Source organism: Pollicipes pollicipes, unplaced genomic scaffold (genome assembly GCF_011947565.3).
Source record: "Pollicipes pollicipes isolate AB1234 unplaced genomic scaffold, Ppol_2.1 Scaffold_1758;HRSCAF=2055_pilon_pilon_pilon, whole genome shotgun sequence".
Taxonomy (NCBI): Eukaryota; Metazoa; Arthropoda; class Thecostraca; order Pollicipedomorpha; family Pollicipedidae; genus Pollicipes; species Pollicipes pollicipes.
In genome coordinates this window covers 65,794-79,297 of record NW_023595985.1, presented here as the reverse complement: position 1 = coordinate 79,297, position 13,504 = coordinate 65,794, and the positions used below count along the sequence as shown (strand labels likewise).

General features: G+C 52.6%; 1 protein-coding gene across 1 annotated transcript in view; it reads right to left on the bottom strand.

Annotated features, from left to right (window-relative positions):
• Positions 1–11,848: 11,848 nt before the first annotated feature.
• The window catches only part of LOC119095723 (putative cytochrome P450 CYP44), a 33,190-nt gene continuing 31,534 nt past the window's right edge, over positions 11,849–13,504 (bottom strand). Inside the window, exon 9 of the mRNA XM_037218579.1 lies at positions 11,849–12,324. Within this exon, the coding sequence (XP_037074474.1) occupies positions 12,164–12,324 (161 nt within the window). The 3' untranslated portion in view covers positions 11,849–12,163. The remainder of the gene's footprint in view (positions 12,325–13,504) is intronic.

Below are 13,504 nucleotides of genomic sequence, written 5' to 3'. Positions count from 1 at the left end.
GTTGTATTTCTCGGTGACTTCTGGCTTCCGTTTCGTTAAAAGAAGTAAGCGATGACGATACGAATGTGTCAAATATCGGTTCTATTCGAACTCAATTGGGAAATATGCCGTGATTTTTTTGTTTGGGGGAGGTTCACTATCAGGGGCACTTCATCAACTCTGTGTCCTCTCCCCCTACCAAGAGCCTACCTTCACCCCTAGTGGAACTCATTAATCTCGCCCAGTGAATCTAACGGACCTAAACAAATTCCACGCTCCATAAGGACACCTTGTTTTCCATCTGAAATTTCGTTTTGGTGATTAAGGAATTCGAGCAAAACACCGTTCACGGATTATAATGAAACACAATATTGTGCTCAGTTGTTTTTCGGTATATTATTAGTTATGGTGGAGATATTGCCGGCATTTCAAACAACGCACAAGCAACAGAAGATTCTTAGCCTCCTTTCCGCGCGATTTTCGTTTGGTATGATATGCAAGATACCGAAAGTGTTTACCCATTGTATAGTGCAGCTGAACTCTAGGACACCAAAATGATTGGTTCTGTTGCCAGGTTTTTTTCTTTGTGATTAGAGCTGCATGCATTGTCTAGCTTCATGGCCATATTTGTTTATCAGCAGATCATGTAGAGCTTGACAGTTGAATGTGCCCAGCAACAAATTGCGTACCTGTCAGTGGTGTGGCTTTATCGTCTTATCACCTAGAATCTCGACCCCGGGTCCGTCCGGATCCAGCTGCTTCCCTGGCTTCAGAGCCCCGACCTGGCTCGTCCAATGCCCAGTCAGGAGCCACAAGGCCGACCCGGCCGTGGTGGTCCCCCCGTGACATCCAACCCGGCCGTGGTGGTCCCCCCGTGACATCCAACCCGGCCGTGGTGGTCCCCCCGTGACATTCAACCCGGCCGTGGTGGTCCCCCCGTGACATCCAACCCGGCCGTGGTGGTCTCCCCGTGACATCCAACCCGGCCGTGGTGGTCCCCCGTGACATTCAACCCGGCCGTGGTGGTCCCCCCGTGACATCCAACCCGGCCGTGGTGGTCCCCCCGTGACATCCAACCCGGCCGTGGTGGTCCCCCCGTGACATTCAACCCGGCCGTGGTGGTCCCCCCGTGACATCCAACCCGGCCGTGGTGGTCTCCCCGTGACATCCAACCCGCCGTGGTGGTCCCCCCGTGACATTCAACCCGGCCGTGGTGGTCCCCCCGTGACATCCAACCCGGCCGTGGTGGTCTCCCCGTGACCCAACCCGGCCGTGGTGGTCCCCCCGTGACATTCAACCGGCCGTGGTGGTCTCCCCGTGACATCCAACCCGGCCGTGGTGGTCCCCCGTGACATCCAACCCGGCCGTGGTGGTCCCCCCGTGACATCCAACCCGGCCGTGGTGGTCCCCCCGTGACATCCAACCCGGCCGTGGTGGTCCCCCCGTGACATTCAACCCGGCCGTGGTGGTCCCCCCGTGACATCCAACCCGGCCGTGGTGGTCCCCCGTGACATCCAACCCGGCCGTGTGGTCCCCCCGTGACATCCAACCCGGCCGTGGTGGTCCCCCCGTGACATTCCAACCCGGCCGTGGTGGTCCCCCCGTGACATCCAACCCGGCCGTGGTGGTCCCCCCGTGACATCCAAACCCGGCCGTGGTGTCTCCCCCGTGACATCCAACCCGGCCGTGGTGGTCCCCCCGTGACATTCAACCCGGCCGTGGTGGTCCCCCCTGACATCCAACCCGGCCGTGGTGGTCCCCCCGTGACATCCAACCCGGCCGTGGTGGTCCCCCCGTGACATCCAACCCGGCCGTGGTGGTCCCCCCGTGACATCCAACCAACCCGGCCGTGGTGGTCCCCCCGTGACATCCAACCCGGCCGTGGTGGTCCCCCGTGACATCAACCCGGCCGTGGTGGTCCCCCCCTGACATCCAACCGGCGTGGTGGTCCCCCCGTGACATTCCCCGGCCGTGGTGGTCTCCCCGTGACATCCAACCCCCGTGGTGGTCCCCGTGACATCCAACCGCCGTGTGGTCCCCCGTGACTCCAACCCGGCCGTGGTGGTCCCCCGTGACATTCAACATTGGAACGAAACCTTCGCTAGGTGCGACGAAGCCCGCCTGTTGGCTCACCATGCAAGATGCACAACGTTCGCAACATTCCAAAGAGCAGGCCAGCAAAGCTGGGACTACCCTGGCAGCTATGTGAACTGTAAAGTTATTTGTTTGATAATCAATGGGCTTGAATGTTTGCGCCTTTTGCTTTCCTTTTTGGTGTTTGCTGAACTAGAGCACATAACGTGAGCAGCGTACACAGTACGCAGTCGGCAAGCCAGCGGACTTGGTTGCGCGGCGCCATATATTAGCTGCAGAGCCGGGCCGGACAAAGGCCTGGCCCCAGAACGAAGAGGGGGGGGGGGGGGGTAACGGCTGTGGGAGGCGACACGATGGCGTCGAACTGAACCGGCGAACCGACTCTGCACTGCCGAACGCCACGCCTCGTGGTGGAACGAGTCACAGTAACCTGGGTGACATCGTGATGACGATTTTTTACTCGCGCAGCGTAACGCATGCTGTTTCTGCGTAATGGAGGGGGAAGCGGTTTTGCATTGGGCATGATGCGCTGCGCTGCTACCGGGCCGCCACTGGATGTTTGTGCGGCACCGGCTGCTACTGTCACGTCTCCGCTCAAGAGCGACTTTGTAATGAGCAGCTCATTGATCAGCAAACGACCCAGATGATGTAAGCGCACGCCTTTTTGCTTTTATATATACTACATGGTGGCAGCGTACTGACTAGTTTGCCACAGGCTGTCGTCCGCACGTGTCAGGCAACACCATATCGCGTAAAACCGCCTTTTTGTGCCTCGGGCCACCTTCGATTAACGATGAGCGACACCTATGTCCGTTGATCACAAGGGTACGAAACACAGAGTTTTTGTAATCTTCGCCCCATTCTGAGGACCTGGATTGCTTTCCACAATAAATCCAGCATCACATCGCCTTGAGATAAAGTCGTTTGTCTGAAGCAAGACAAGTTTCATTTACCATCTTCTTAAAGCTTTCGTTGCTAATTTCAACATCGTAGACACGAATTCAAGCGAGCAAAGCTCGGGAACAAGTACGTTTGGGGGTGGGGGTAGGTTAGGCTAACCTTTTCGGCTCGGCCTCCCATCGAGTTTAAGTGATCACACCAGTGGCGATGTCAACAGCGCAGACCATCCGATACAGTGGAAAGACCAAGACCAATAGCGATCGAGAGCAATAGGCACCTGAGCGATCAAGGGTGTCGCGGTGCGTCAACAAAGGGCTCCCGTCGACAATGTAGGCTGCTCCGAGCAAATGAAAAGAATCCAAAGGTAAATGTGGTGGGCCCGTGAATGATGGTGAAAGAAACGAAAGGCTAACATATAGGGCCATGACCAAACCACAGGGCCATCCGAGCACATTGGAACAACCTGAGACCAATGTGAAAGAACCTTGAGCGATCGAGGGTGCCTTGGAATATGAACATACAGCACCCCCGAAAATAGCGCAGGGTTCTCTGAGGAAATATGGGAAGGCCAAGAGCATTACGGCTGGCTCCTGTGCAATCAGGCGCAAATGAGAGGAAGTGAAAATATCTCTAGCCTGATGTAGAGGGCCCTGCGCATCGATTGGCTCGGTGAGTTGACTTATATGGCCTCAGCAACCGCTCGCAGCCCTCCGAGCGGGTAGAATTCCCGAGATCAATGTGCGGGGCATCTGAGCAACCGAGAATCACCTGGAGGGTTAGCGCATGAGGTCCCCAGCAAAAGTAGAGCCTTTTGGGCGAATGGAAAGAATCCGTGGAGGGCCCACGATCGATCAAAAGTGCCCAGACAATTTAGTGTATAGGGCTCCGACAACAGCGAAGAGCTCTCTGAGCGAATGAATCAAGAACATCGTGGAAGGCCTGCTACCGATCGGAGTGCACTGGCAAGGGAGCACAAAGGGGCCCGACAACAGTGTAGGCTCCTAGACAGCGTAGTGACCTCGGATACCCATCCAATATCTCAGTCTCAATTTGGACCCCTCTCAATGAACCAAGAATTGTTTTTGTCTGTCAAAGGGCCTTATATTTTCACTTCAGACCGTTCTTGGTTGCCCGCAGCCGCAGAGACGTCAAATTTGTTTCGCGTTAGATGTCACAAAACCTGCGTCCGTTCAGCTCGTTATGGATCCTCTAAGTGCCCAACGGAGGGGGCAGATCATTGCCCCGTACCCCTTCTGAATCCGTCACTGACTGGTGCCTTTACGTCGCGGTGTGTTGCACATGTTCGTTATGTGTCCACCTGTTTGCTCTTTTTTCAGAGCTGTCGCGGCAATGCCACCGGCGACAGCGTTTGCTGACCCGCCGCACGACCGAGCTGGTAATAAGAAACGACAACGGCGACGCGGCGGCCCGCAACAGGACGAAGCCAGGTCACACGCTCCGAATACAAATGACCATTCGCTCCCGCGCAGAGTGCACTCCAGGGATCTGGTGGGCCCCCGCCGCCGAGCGGCGATAATGCCGCGCCAGCTTACCCGCCTGGATCAGCGCCGTGATTTCAACAAAGAGCTGAAGCGAATTGAAAGTATCGTACAGCCGGAGCTAAATATCTGTTAAATAATAACAAGGCATTCATAAGACGATTTAAGAGCGGAGAGAAAGAGGAGGAAATTGCAAGGCAGACGATGATGTGGTCCGTGTCTGAAAATTCATAGAAAATACGACTAATTTAACAAATTGCCACGTATATAAATATTATGAGGACGTCACCTTATTCCCTTTTAAAACTTACCATGCCTGACGTTGCACAAGTGCTGTACCATCTTAAAGTTAATATAGGAAGGTCCCTAGACTGATGCAGAAGGCCCCGTAGCGTCAGAGCGAAACACAGCTGGACGGGAACACGCTCCTGATCGCGGTTGCCCTCCGCGTAGACGCTGACGTATGTCAACGACTTAAAATGCAGGTGCGGCTTAGAGGCGGACAGTAAGGGGTATCACGCGTTGACATGTCGTTACAGTGCTGGACGGCTCCGTTGACACACAGCATCAAAATGCGGTGATTAAGCGCGCATTATAGACAGCAGAAATCCCATCTATTCTGGAATTGGCAGTGGAACCCACTGGCATCTTCCGGGGATACGGTACACCGTAAAAGCCCCGATCAGATTTCCCGTTTGCCCACGGACAGACCCTGGTACAGAATGCCACATGCACCAACACGTCTGCCGCCTCCAGCTAAATGCTTTCCGCGACAGACGCTGGCGCCGCTGCTAAAGAAGCCGAATGTTGAAAGAACAGAACAAAATCGAGCCTCACTCAGCGGTTTCAGTTCCAACTAGTCGCCTTGGAAATCGGCGGAGCCTGCGGCTCATCAACGAGAGATTTTGTTGAAAGTCTTGGGGTCGTTGGGTGGCAGGCGGGGAAGTGCTTGGCTCTGGCAGCATCTGGCCACAGCCATGGTCCGCGGGAACGCAGCCTCAGCGACGTTCGCTCTACTGAGCTTCGAAAACAAAGAACTCGCACACCACCCAGCACAAAATTTGATGTCGTGACAGCCTGCAGCGTCACCAAAAGAAGATGCCACGAACGCCGATCTCCCAAGAATACGATTTGACGGTAGAGCGCGGCATGCGACACGGACACTCGACCTTACGGTCTCCAAAACATGACCTGGTGCTGATCTGAACACCATGACTCGAGGGGCTACGGTCCTGCTATGCCCACTATATCCATACCCACCTGTAGTCCCGCCAGCTTATCGCCTTTGTATCAATTAATTTAAGCAGTGTTTCGTGACTGAATGAATAATGCGACTGGGTAAAGGAATAACAAGATGGATGTTTCTGCAGGCATGCATTTTCTTACTTTCCGCTTTGCGCGCCACCCGTCCAGAGTCGGTGGGGCTTTCCCAGTCGAACGTGGGACGGCGAACAAGCCGGCCATGGCCAGGAAATCCCCCCGCCCAACCAAAGACTACCATGTGGCCGAGCGGGGTCTGAGAGCTGAGGAGGAGGACCCATCCGACGCGCCGGCCGATCGGCCCACCTTGTTGACCGGATCTTCAAGGAAAATGGTGTGTGTCGCCCGGACAGGCGAAGTAAACCGCCGTTTTCCCTCCGGAACGGCCATGACGGTTGCCTCTTCTACCGAAATGGGCCATCACGCCAAAGAGGAACGTCTGCCCTCCGCCGGCCGATCAAAATTAATGCACGCGAAAGCCTGATCACCGGCGACGCAGCCTGCGGCATAGGAATGTTAACTGCCATGTTGGTGAGGTGTTTGCAGTTTCGCCCCAAGAATCCCGCACGGCCGACGCCCGCCGTCACCCCAGCTGGCGTTCAGACGTGCCACTCCACGTGGGAACTGGGCCAGAGAGGGGTGCGCTGGGCCCGCCGAGGCGAAAGCGGGCGGGCCTTGTGTCGTCGCCAGCGACGCCACGCCAGATATCTGGTCGGGGGCACGTTGGGGGGCCGAACTCTGGAAGCGGCGCGAGGCCGCAGGCCGGCGACACATGGGCGGAGGGGGTGAGGTGGCGACTCTATTGGACACGCAAGAAAACGAGGGCGGGCTGACACGGTAGGAACGGTCTGCCAGGAAAAACGGGGGGGGGGGGGGAGAGTCTCACAGAGGAAGTCAAGGTGGAAAGTCCAGGGAGAGGAGTCTCCCGGAGGTTCCGAAGAACGAAGAGCGCAGAGATGGTTGGTGGCAGCCTGGCGCGACATCTGGCTCCACGGACAACGGGACACGACGTCAACATGCACGTGCGAGTCCATAGGCTGTTGTCCCAGTCCTTACCGGATCATGGACGGCTGGCGCTCCCGTGTCTCTTGACCTCTCCCCACCGGGCGGGGCGTGGGCCACGACCACCTGTTCCCTTCCGTATAGTTAGGAAAGGAGAGGGGGCACTGGCCATGCAACCCTCTCGGTCGGGCAATGCGCCTCGGGGCGCTCCCACGATGAAAGAGGGCGGTGGGGGGGGGGGGGGGGGGGCGTGACGTGTTATATGGTTCACCTATGTCTTGTTTTTTAGGATAGTCAGCAGTTTGCGTTTTAAATGGTTCAGCGTGGAATCAATGCTGGAAGTGATCGGGCCGGGTGGTGACGGGGCACTCGCGCCCAGCGTGGATGGACATGGCGTCCTAGGCTCATGACGCAAGTTTCGGCGCAACGGCTCACCCGTTAGCCCGCCGCCGGGGCTACCTAAATTGTTGCCGTTGCAGGCGCAGCGGCTCGTCCACGGTCCCCCCTGTTCCGCGTCGCAACCGGTCATGGCGTATGGGCCACGCCTGTATATTCATGAGGGTGTCCTTTAAATATGGCTAAATGAGATGGCTAGTATGACGATTATGATTCTCTTCTTTCCGATTGTTCGGGGCGGTCAGACCCTTGCCGGACCGGCCAGCACAGCCGCACTGATTTCATCCACGAGCGAGTCTTCTTCCTCTACTTTATCGCTGGTCCGGCTCCAATTATCAACTGATTTACATGTCATTCGCTTGCGTGCATTTTTGTTTTTCTGTTTGTTTTTCAAGCGGTTAATTGTCTTGTTAAGCGGAGTTGTTTGCTTTGGGATCGAGGTCAACTCCCGCCGGGGCTCCCAAACATTCGACCGACACGCAACACGTCGTCCTTTCCCCGAAGATCGAATTAAGGGACCGCAAACCGAGGGATGACAGGCGCGGAACAGGCCAGAGCAGCACGGCTCGACTAGGGCAGGGCTGAGGGGCCAGACGACCGCAGCACTGCTTTTACGCAGACCGTACGTTTGTCGGTAGCGCGACCCAAAGGCACGTTGTCGCTCTTTTTTTACCAAGAGGCGGTTAACTCGTTTTCTTATTTCTCACTTGACCCCAGGCGTGACGGCATAAAGAGCATAGGTCATGGTATGGCCCAGGGGATCTATCCGTTGCTGTGCCATGCCTTGGGAGCAAGCAGGACTCAGCCTGCTCTCTTCCCACGTAGTGTACGCCAGGCCCTACTAGCAAGATGGTGGGATGTTCGGGACGGAGAGAGATCCCGCCATCGACGCTCATCGGATGGGCCGACGAAGAACCAGTTCGTCGGACAGGCCGGTCAGGCAGAGCCTCCAGAGTGCGCCGGCTGAGGAGACCGTAAGACGTGAACGCAGGTCACGCCGGGCGCTCGTCATCTGCCAAGGGGCTCCACCGTCCCATTGGACGCGCTGTCCGCCTCCAGGCCTCGGACGGACGCGCTGCGGGGCATTGCCCTGCAAAGCTCACTCCGGCAGCGGGGGGCAAGGCGCAGAAGGTGCCGGAGGCCGCCGCATCTTGCTCGACTAGGCGTTGCCTAAGGCGCGTGCGCGGCAGCGGAAACCTGTGAGCGCTGGGCGTGGCCAAAGAAATGATGGGCCGCCTTCATGGACGGAACGCGGGAGGCGTCGTCGGAACAGGGGGCCGTCACCCTGGAGGCAGGCGAGGGAACGAGTCGCCATCCAACTCAGGACACCTGATGTCAGGCCCAGTACGCTGCGTCGGTGCCGAGGTGACCAACTAACATGATATATTTCAAAAAGGGCTTAGACGTGGGTTGTATTGAATGTTTTAAATGTGAATACGTAATTGAACTTAGCTTAACGAGGGGCTCGCTCAGACGAGTCAATTTTACGTCGAGACACTGGATCAAGGGGGGGGGGGGGATCCCATCCGTGTGCGAGCCAAGAATGAGTGGGTTGGCGTGGGGGGCGCCAGCGTATGTGTATGCTTGGAGTGAGGTCGGTGGGGCGTCGAGTGCGTGGAGCCTGCGTGGAAAACTTGAGGCCGAGGGGCTCCCTGGGTTATTATTCAGTGGGCCACTGTCAATGTTATTCGCCAGTTACGTTGGATCCTTTCCAGTTGCGTATTATCAGTGCATTCCGGTTCCGTTTTTTGCACCGTTTTAGATATCATCATTAGCTAAAAGGATAGAGGTGGGGTACCGTGATTAAGGGCGCACAGCTAAATTCGGGGAGACAGCCGTTCATGATGTCTGACCGGACCCCACCATCCCGCCAATGCCCCGGTTACCCGCTTCATCCTAGCTCTGTGGCTCACATGATTGTGTGTTGATGTCGAGTGTACCGAATTCACAGCGTGCCAAGTCGTGCGCAAGTCAAGTCATGTCAATGGGGATGTGTAGAACACATGTCGTTGGCACAACGTTGACGTTTCGCTGTATGAGCAGCTTGAGCTATGGGCTAAGCTACTATGAGCAACATAGTAGCTTAGCTGCCAAACATGGTAGCTTTAATCAGAATAGTTTTAAGCAGGTGCCAGAAATATACTGCAAACTGTACCATATCAGTTCTGCCCGTCGCAGATCAGTGGTGACGTAGTGCTTTTCTAACAACCCTCAAATCAGTGGTTTTCACATATTTTTCAGCAAGATTTCCTTCACATCCTAAACACTACAATATGTTAAACTAACTAGGATTATTACTTGCTAAGGATCGTATCTGGCCGCCAGCACTCTTGCGACGAACGTGATCAGTTTGCTACGCCGCGCTTTAAAGCGTCATTTGAGATAGACGGGCTCGGGCGCTCTCCGCGCGGTGATGCGTTGGATGTAGTGCAAGGCTGTGTGGTCTGCTGTTTGTCGTGTCCATGTCGTGAGAAGCTGACTGACTAGAGGAACGTAGCTAATCGTCAATTTTTAATGTAATGGCGTTAAAAGGTCCTACCGATTTAGAAAGATTGTTGTTTGTGGATACCTGAGGTGTATCTCAGGAGGCAAGCGGAGGACGTTGGAGCGATGCATGTCAGCGACTCATCCGGGGCTTTTTGCTGCTGAGAGTGACAACGGGTGTGAGGTAAGAGACTGGGCATTAATGTTGTAGGCCTCTCACACCGCCCGTCGCACCTCTGGCTTAGCGTACTGATCGTGGACAGGCGTGAGATAAAACGCTTTTTATTTCCATCATATCGCATATAAAACTGAATGAAGGTGGTAGAGGTGTTCAAAAATGATCTCTGCATCTGTTGACACCAATATTGCATGGGCTTTACTCTAAACGGCTGGATCATGTTGGTGTGAAGGAAGTGTGATTTCCGCATCGGTAACGATTATGCAAAGATAGTGAAGGTCGCCTGCGCGCTAAACTGATTGTACAGTGACGTCACAAAACCAAAGGTGACATTGTTGTCAGGTGCTTGTAGAACCATGTTGTAGGTATATATATGGCTACAGGGTGCAGTTTTGCAAAATACGCAGGGTCGAAGGATGTAGAGTGGGGGCAAGAAAAAATGACTGAGTCTGTCTCCAAAATGCACTGAAAACAGTTCTCCACACAGGTTTGACGCATTTTCTTTTCACAATTGGGAGCAAGGATGTGGTTTCTCAAAATTGGTTTGAGGGCTAAACCCTAAAATTGTGATTAATGAACAGTAATGCTTAAAAATGATAAATAGAAATGGGAAACTATATCCATGGTAAGGAGACACAATCTCCTTCCCTTGTCCGAAAGGAAACTACATGCCCTCAAACTGGTTATGTTAAGTGCGCCTATATCTGACAATTGTGTTAGTTAAGTCTCAACGATCATTCAGTGCTTGATGGCCAGGAAGTGATACTTGAGTGCAAATGAACTCACGAAGCAAAAATGTTTGATGGTTTTGTCGTATTGCATTAAATTTGTCTTTGTTTTGTGGTTTATTGCATTTAGAGTTATATAGCAACGGTTTCTGAAGGATCGGCTACAGGCGACAATTAAGACGGTTCCAAAACTTGTCGGTGACAGAAAAGGCATTTTTCTCACCCCTGGTCCATATAACCATATTACCATGCCACCGTGACACCTCCGAACTGTACTTTAGCCGTTCCGTCCCGCAAAATACCAAGTCCATCCCGATAGCTTAGCTAGTTCTCCGAAAGCGTGTGTCTTCTGATGCAGAGGCCCGTGGTGAGGTGAGTTCGAGGTGCTGTAGACGTCCGGTATTTACTTGCGTGACAAACTAGCGCTTATCCCGAGTGTCTCAGGCAAAGCCTAAGTCACGTTGTACTCAACAGAAACAAATTTATTTCTCACAAATCAAGACTGCGACAGCATCGGGACGACCATTCAGTGGCGGAACATGACAAGAAGCGTAGGCATCAGCGATCTCACATGAGTCAAATGGTGACTACAGAAGCGTTCTCTTTGAGGAACCAGAGCGAGTATCTCAACGACGCCCAAAGCGCGTCAGCAGTAAATACAGCACATACGGTGCGGGAATTCGGGTAGCGGTACGACTTATGACGGAAATAAGACTGGAAACACAACTTGAAAATAGCACCATAAATGAGTTTGTGATTGCGAGAAACAATATAAAATCACGCACGAATATACGAGAAGGCCGTCAGGGAGGGTCAAAACACGCGTCCATAAGGATATTTGGCTCCTGTAAATATGCACACCAATTGGCACGACACATCTCGACAAGTTGAAGTGCTACGCGTGAGTCAGCCCGTCCGATACGGCGACAGTTTCGCACGGCCATTCTAGCAGGCATACTGGCGTCACACAAACGTTTCATGACGCAACCACACCATGACGTACTGAGCAACAATTTTGCTTAAATAGTGAAGCTCTGATGCCAAGACCAGTCTCTCATGCTCAAAAACCAAACTAATCGATACAAGTGAACTAACTTCATCATATTTGACGCTTGCCTCAACATTTTCAGATGTGGAATATTCACTTTAAATGCCAAAGTGATATATTTGATGTGATCTCATTAAATTAAAGTGATATATTGAATAATTAGTAGTGATATATCTATTATTAAAATATATCAAGTCATATATCAAAAGTGATAATTAAATGAAATGCTGAATTATTTCAATGCCAGTGATATATATATATATATATATATATATATATATATATATATATATTTACTTCAAAGTGATATATAAGCACCATACCCACCATATATGCTATGCCCACAAAACGATTGTACGACTTTTAGGTTATTAGGTGTTGGGCGCTAGCTACCGCTGATGATATTGCGGCTATGTGTCTGTGTGGTATCTTGTTTCCATTGCCGACGCAGTTTATACACGATCATGTTCCCGTAGGAATGTGAACTTCCCTTCTATGATTTTATTTTCTCTCTCTCTTCTCTTCCTCTACTTCTGCCAAGCCATCCGAAGCGTCTGGCTTCGAGAGTATCTGTTGCACTTCGTCGCACACTTATTTATCGCCGGACGAAGCGGACCGGCACCGGACCGTCTGGCATCAGCAGTGTCTGGTGAACCTGGCGCAGGGGCTCGACAGAACCAGGGGCTGGCCGCAGCTCAAACCGCTGCAGCAGCCGCACCAGCGTGACGTAGAAATCTTGTTCGGCGAACCGGCGACCTGCGGGGGCGCGCTCAGCAGGGTCAGATGGGCAGGCTGGCAGAGGCACAGCCGACAACGCTGGTGGAAGGGAGGGAGGATACTGGTATGCAATAGCTGGATGACACCTGGCCGTAGTCGGTGCAGCAGAAATGATGCCGAACTGGAATTGCTGGGAAGAAGTCGAATGTTGTTCAAGCCATGATAAAATATCTTTTGCTAGCTGCCAACGCGACGAAATGCATGAGACATACTAAAGACATCCAGCGGCACCATATTTGGTCATCACGCTGAAAGACAGAAGGCAGCGGCGGCAGCCACGTTCATCTAAGATGCAGTTCTCATTCACGCCGAAAATGTACTGTGGTGCAAATGGTAGGCTAACATGATAAAACATCATCAAAATGATGTGATCCTTTTGCTTAAACGCATAGTCATATTTCGCTTTTAGAGCTTATTAAAGGGAATGCTTTACGTATGAAGATATTGAGATAAGCATCCAATGTGATGGAAAAAGCTTACTTGTAGCTACTGGTAGGATTTCAACGTCCCAAAAACGACCATGAGGTGCAAAATTCAAAGTTTGTAAAAGTGCACCCGGTAATGTCATTGTTTGTTGGCGTCATGGAATGGCTTTAAGACGACAGCAACCCCTGGCAGCATCTGGTAGCCAGACCTAAAGAATGCCTCGAAACGCATGAAAGCTGACGCCAGGCGGTCATTCTCGTCGCGGGTGCCGTGTTGGTGGGCCGTGGATTAGTAAATGTCTTGTTTGCATATTTTTTTGTCTTGGTACTGGTTGTAACAGAAGCTTTGATGGGATGTTTGACATACGCAACGTGGCGATCGCCAGCTTTTTGGACCGATTATCAATGTTAAAGCACGATGTGCTGTGAAGTCTGCATATAACATCATGAATCTCTTACCGAAACCCGCCAAGGACTATTGAGGATGTCAATAGTGTGTTGTCGACTTATCGTTGCCTGCAGTGCTGTAGTCCTGACATTGATACCATGTGATGTGCATGGTAATTACTTTCTTTATTACTTGTGGCTCGAAATACAGTTACAGACAAAAATTGATAAATCTGTAACATTACTACCAATTGTTTGTCAAATCGTTGTTATTTCTATGGTAAAGATGGTAAGGTTGAGCTTCCAAGGATGCCTGTCTCACTTAGGATTACTTATGCAATTACTAG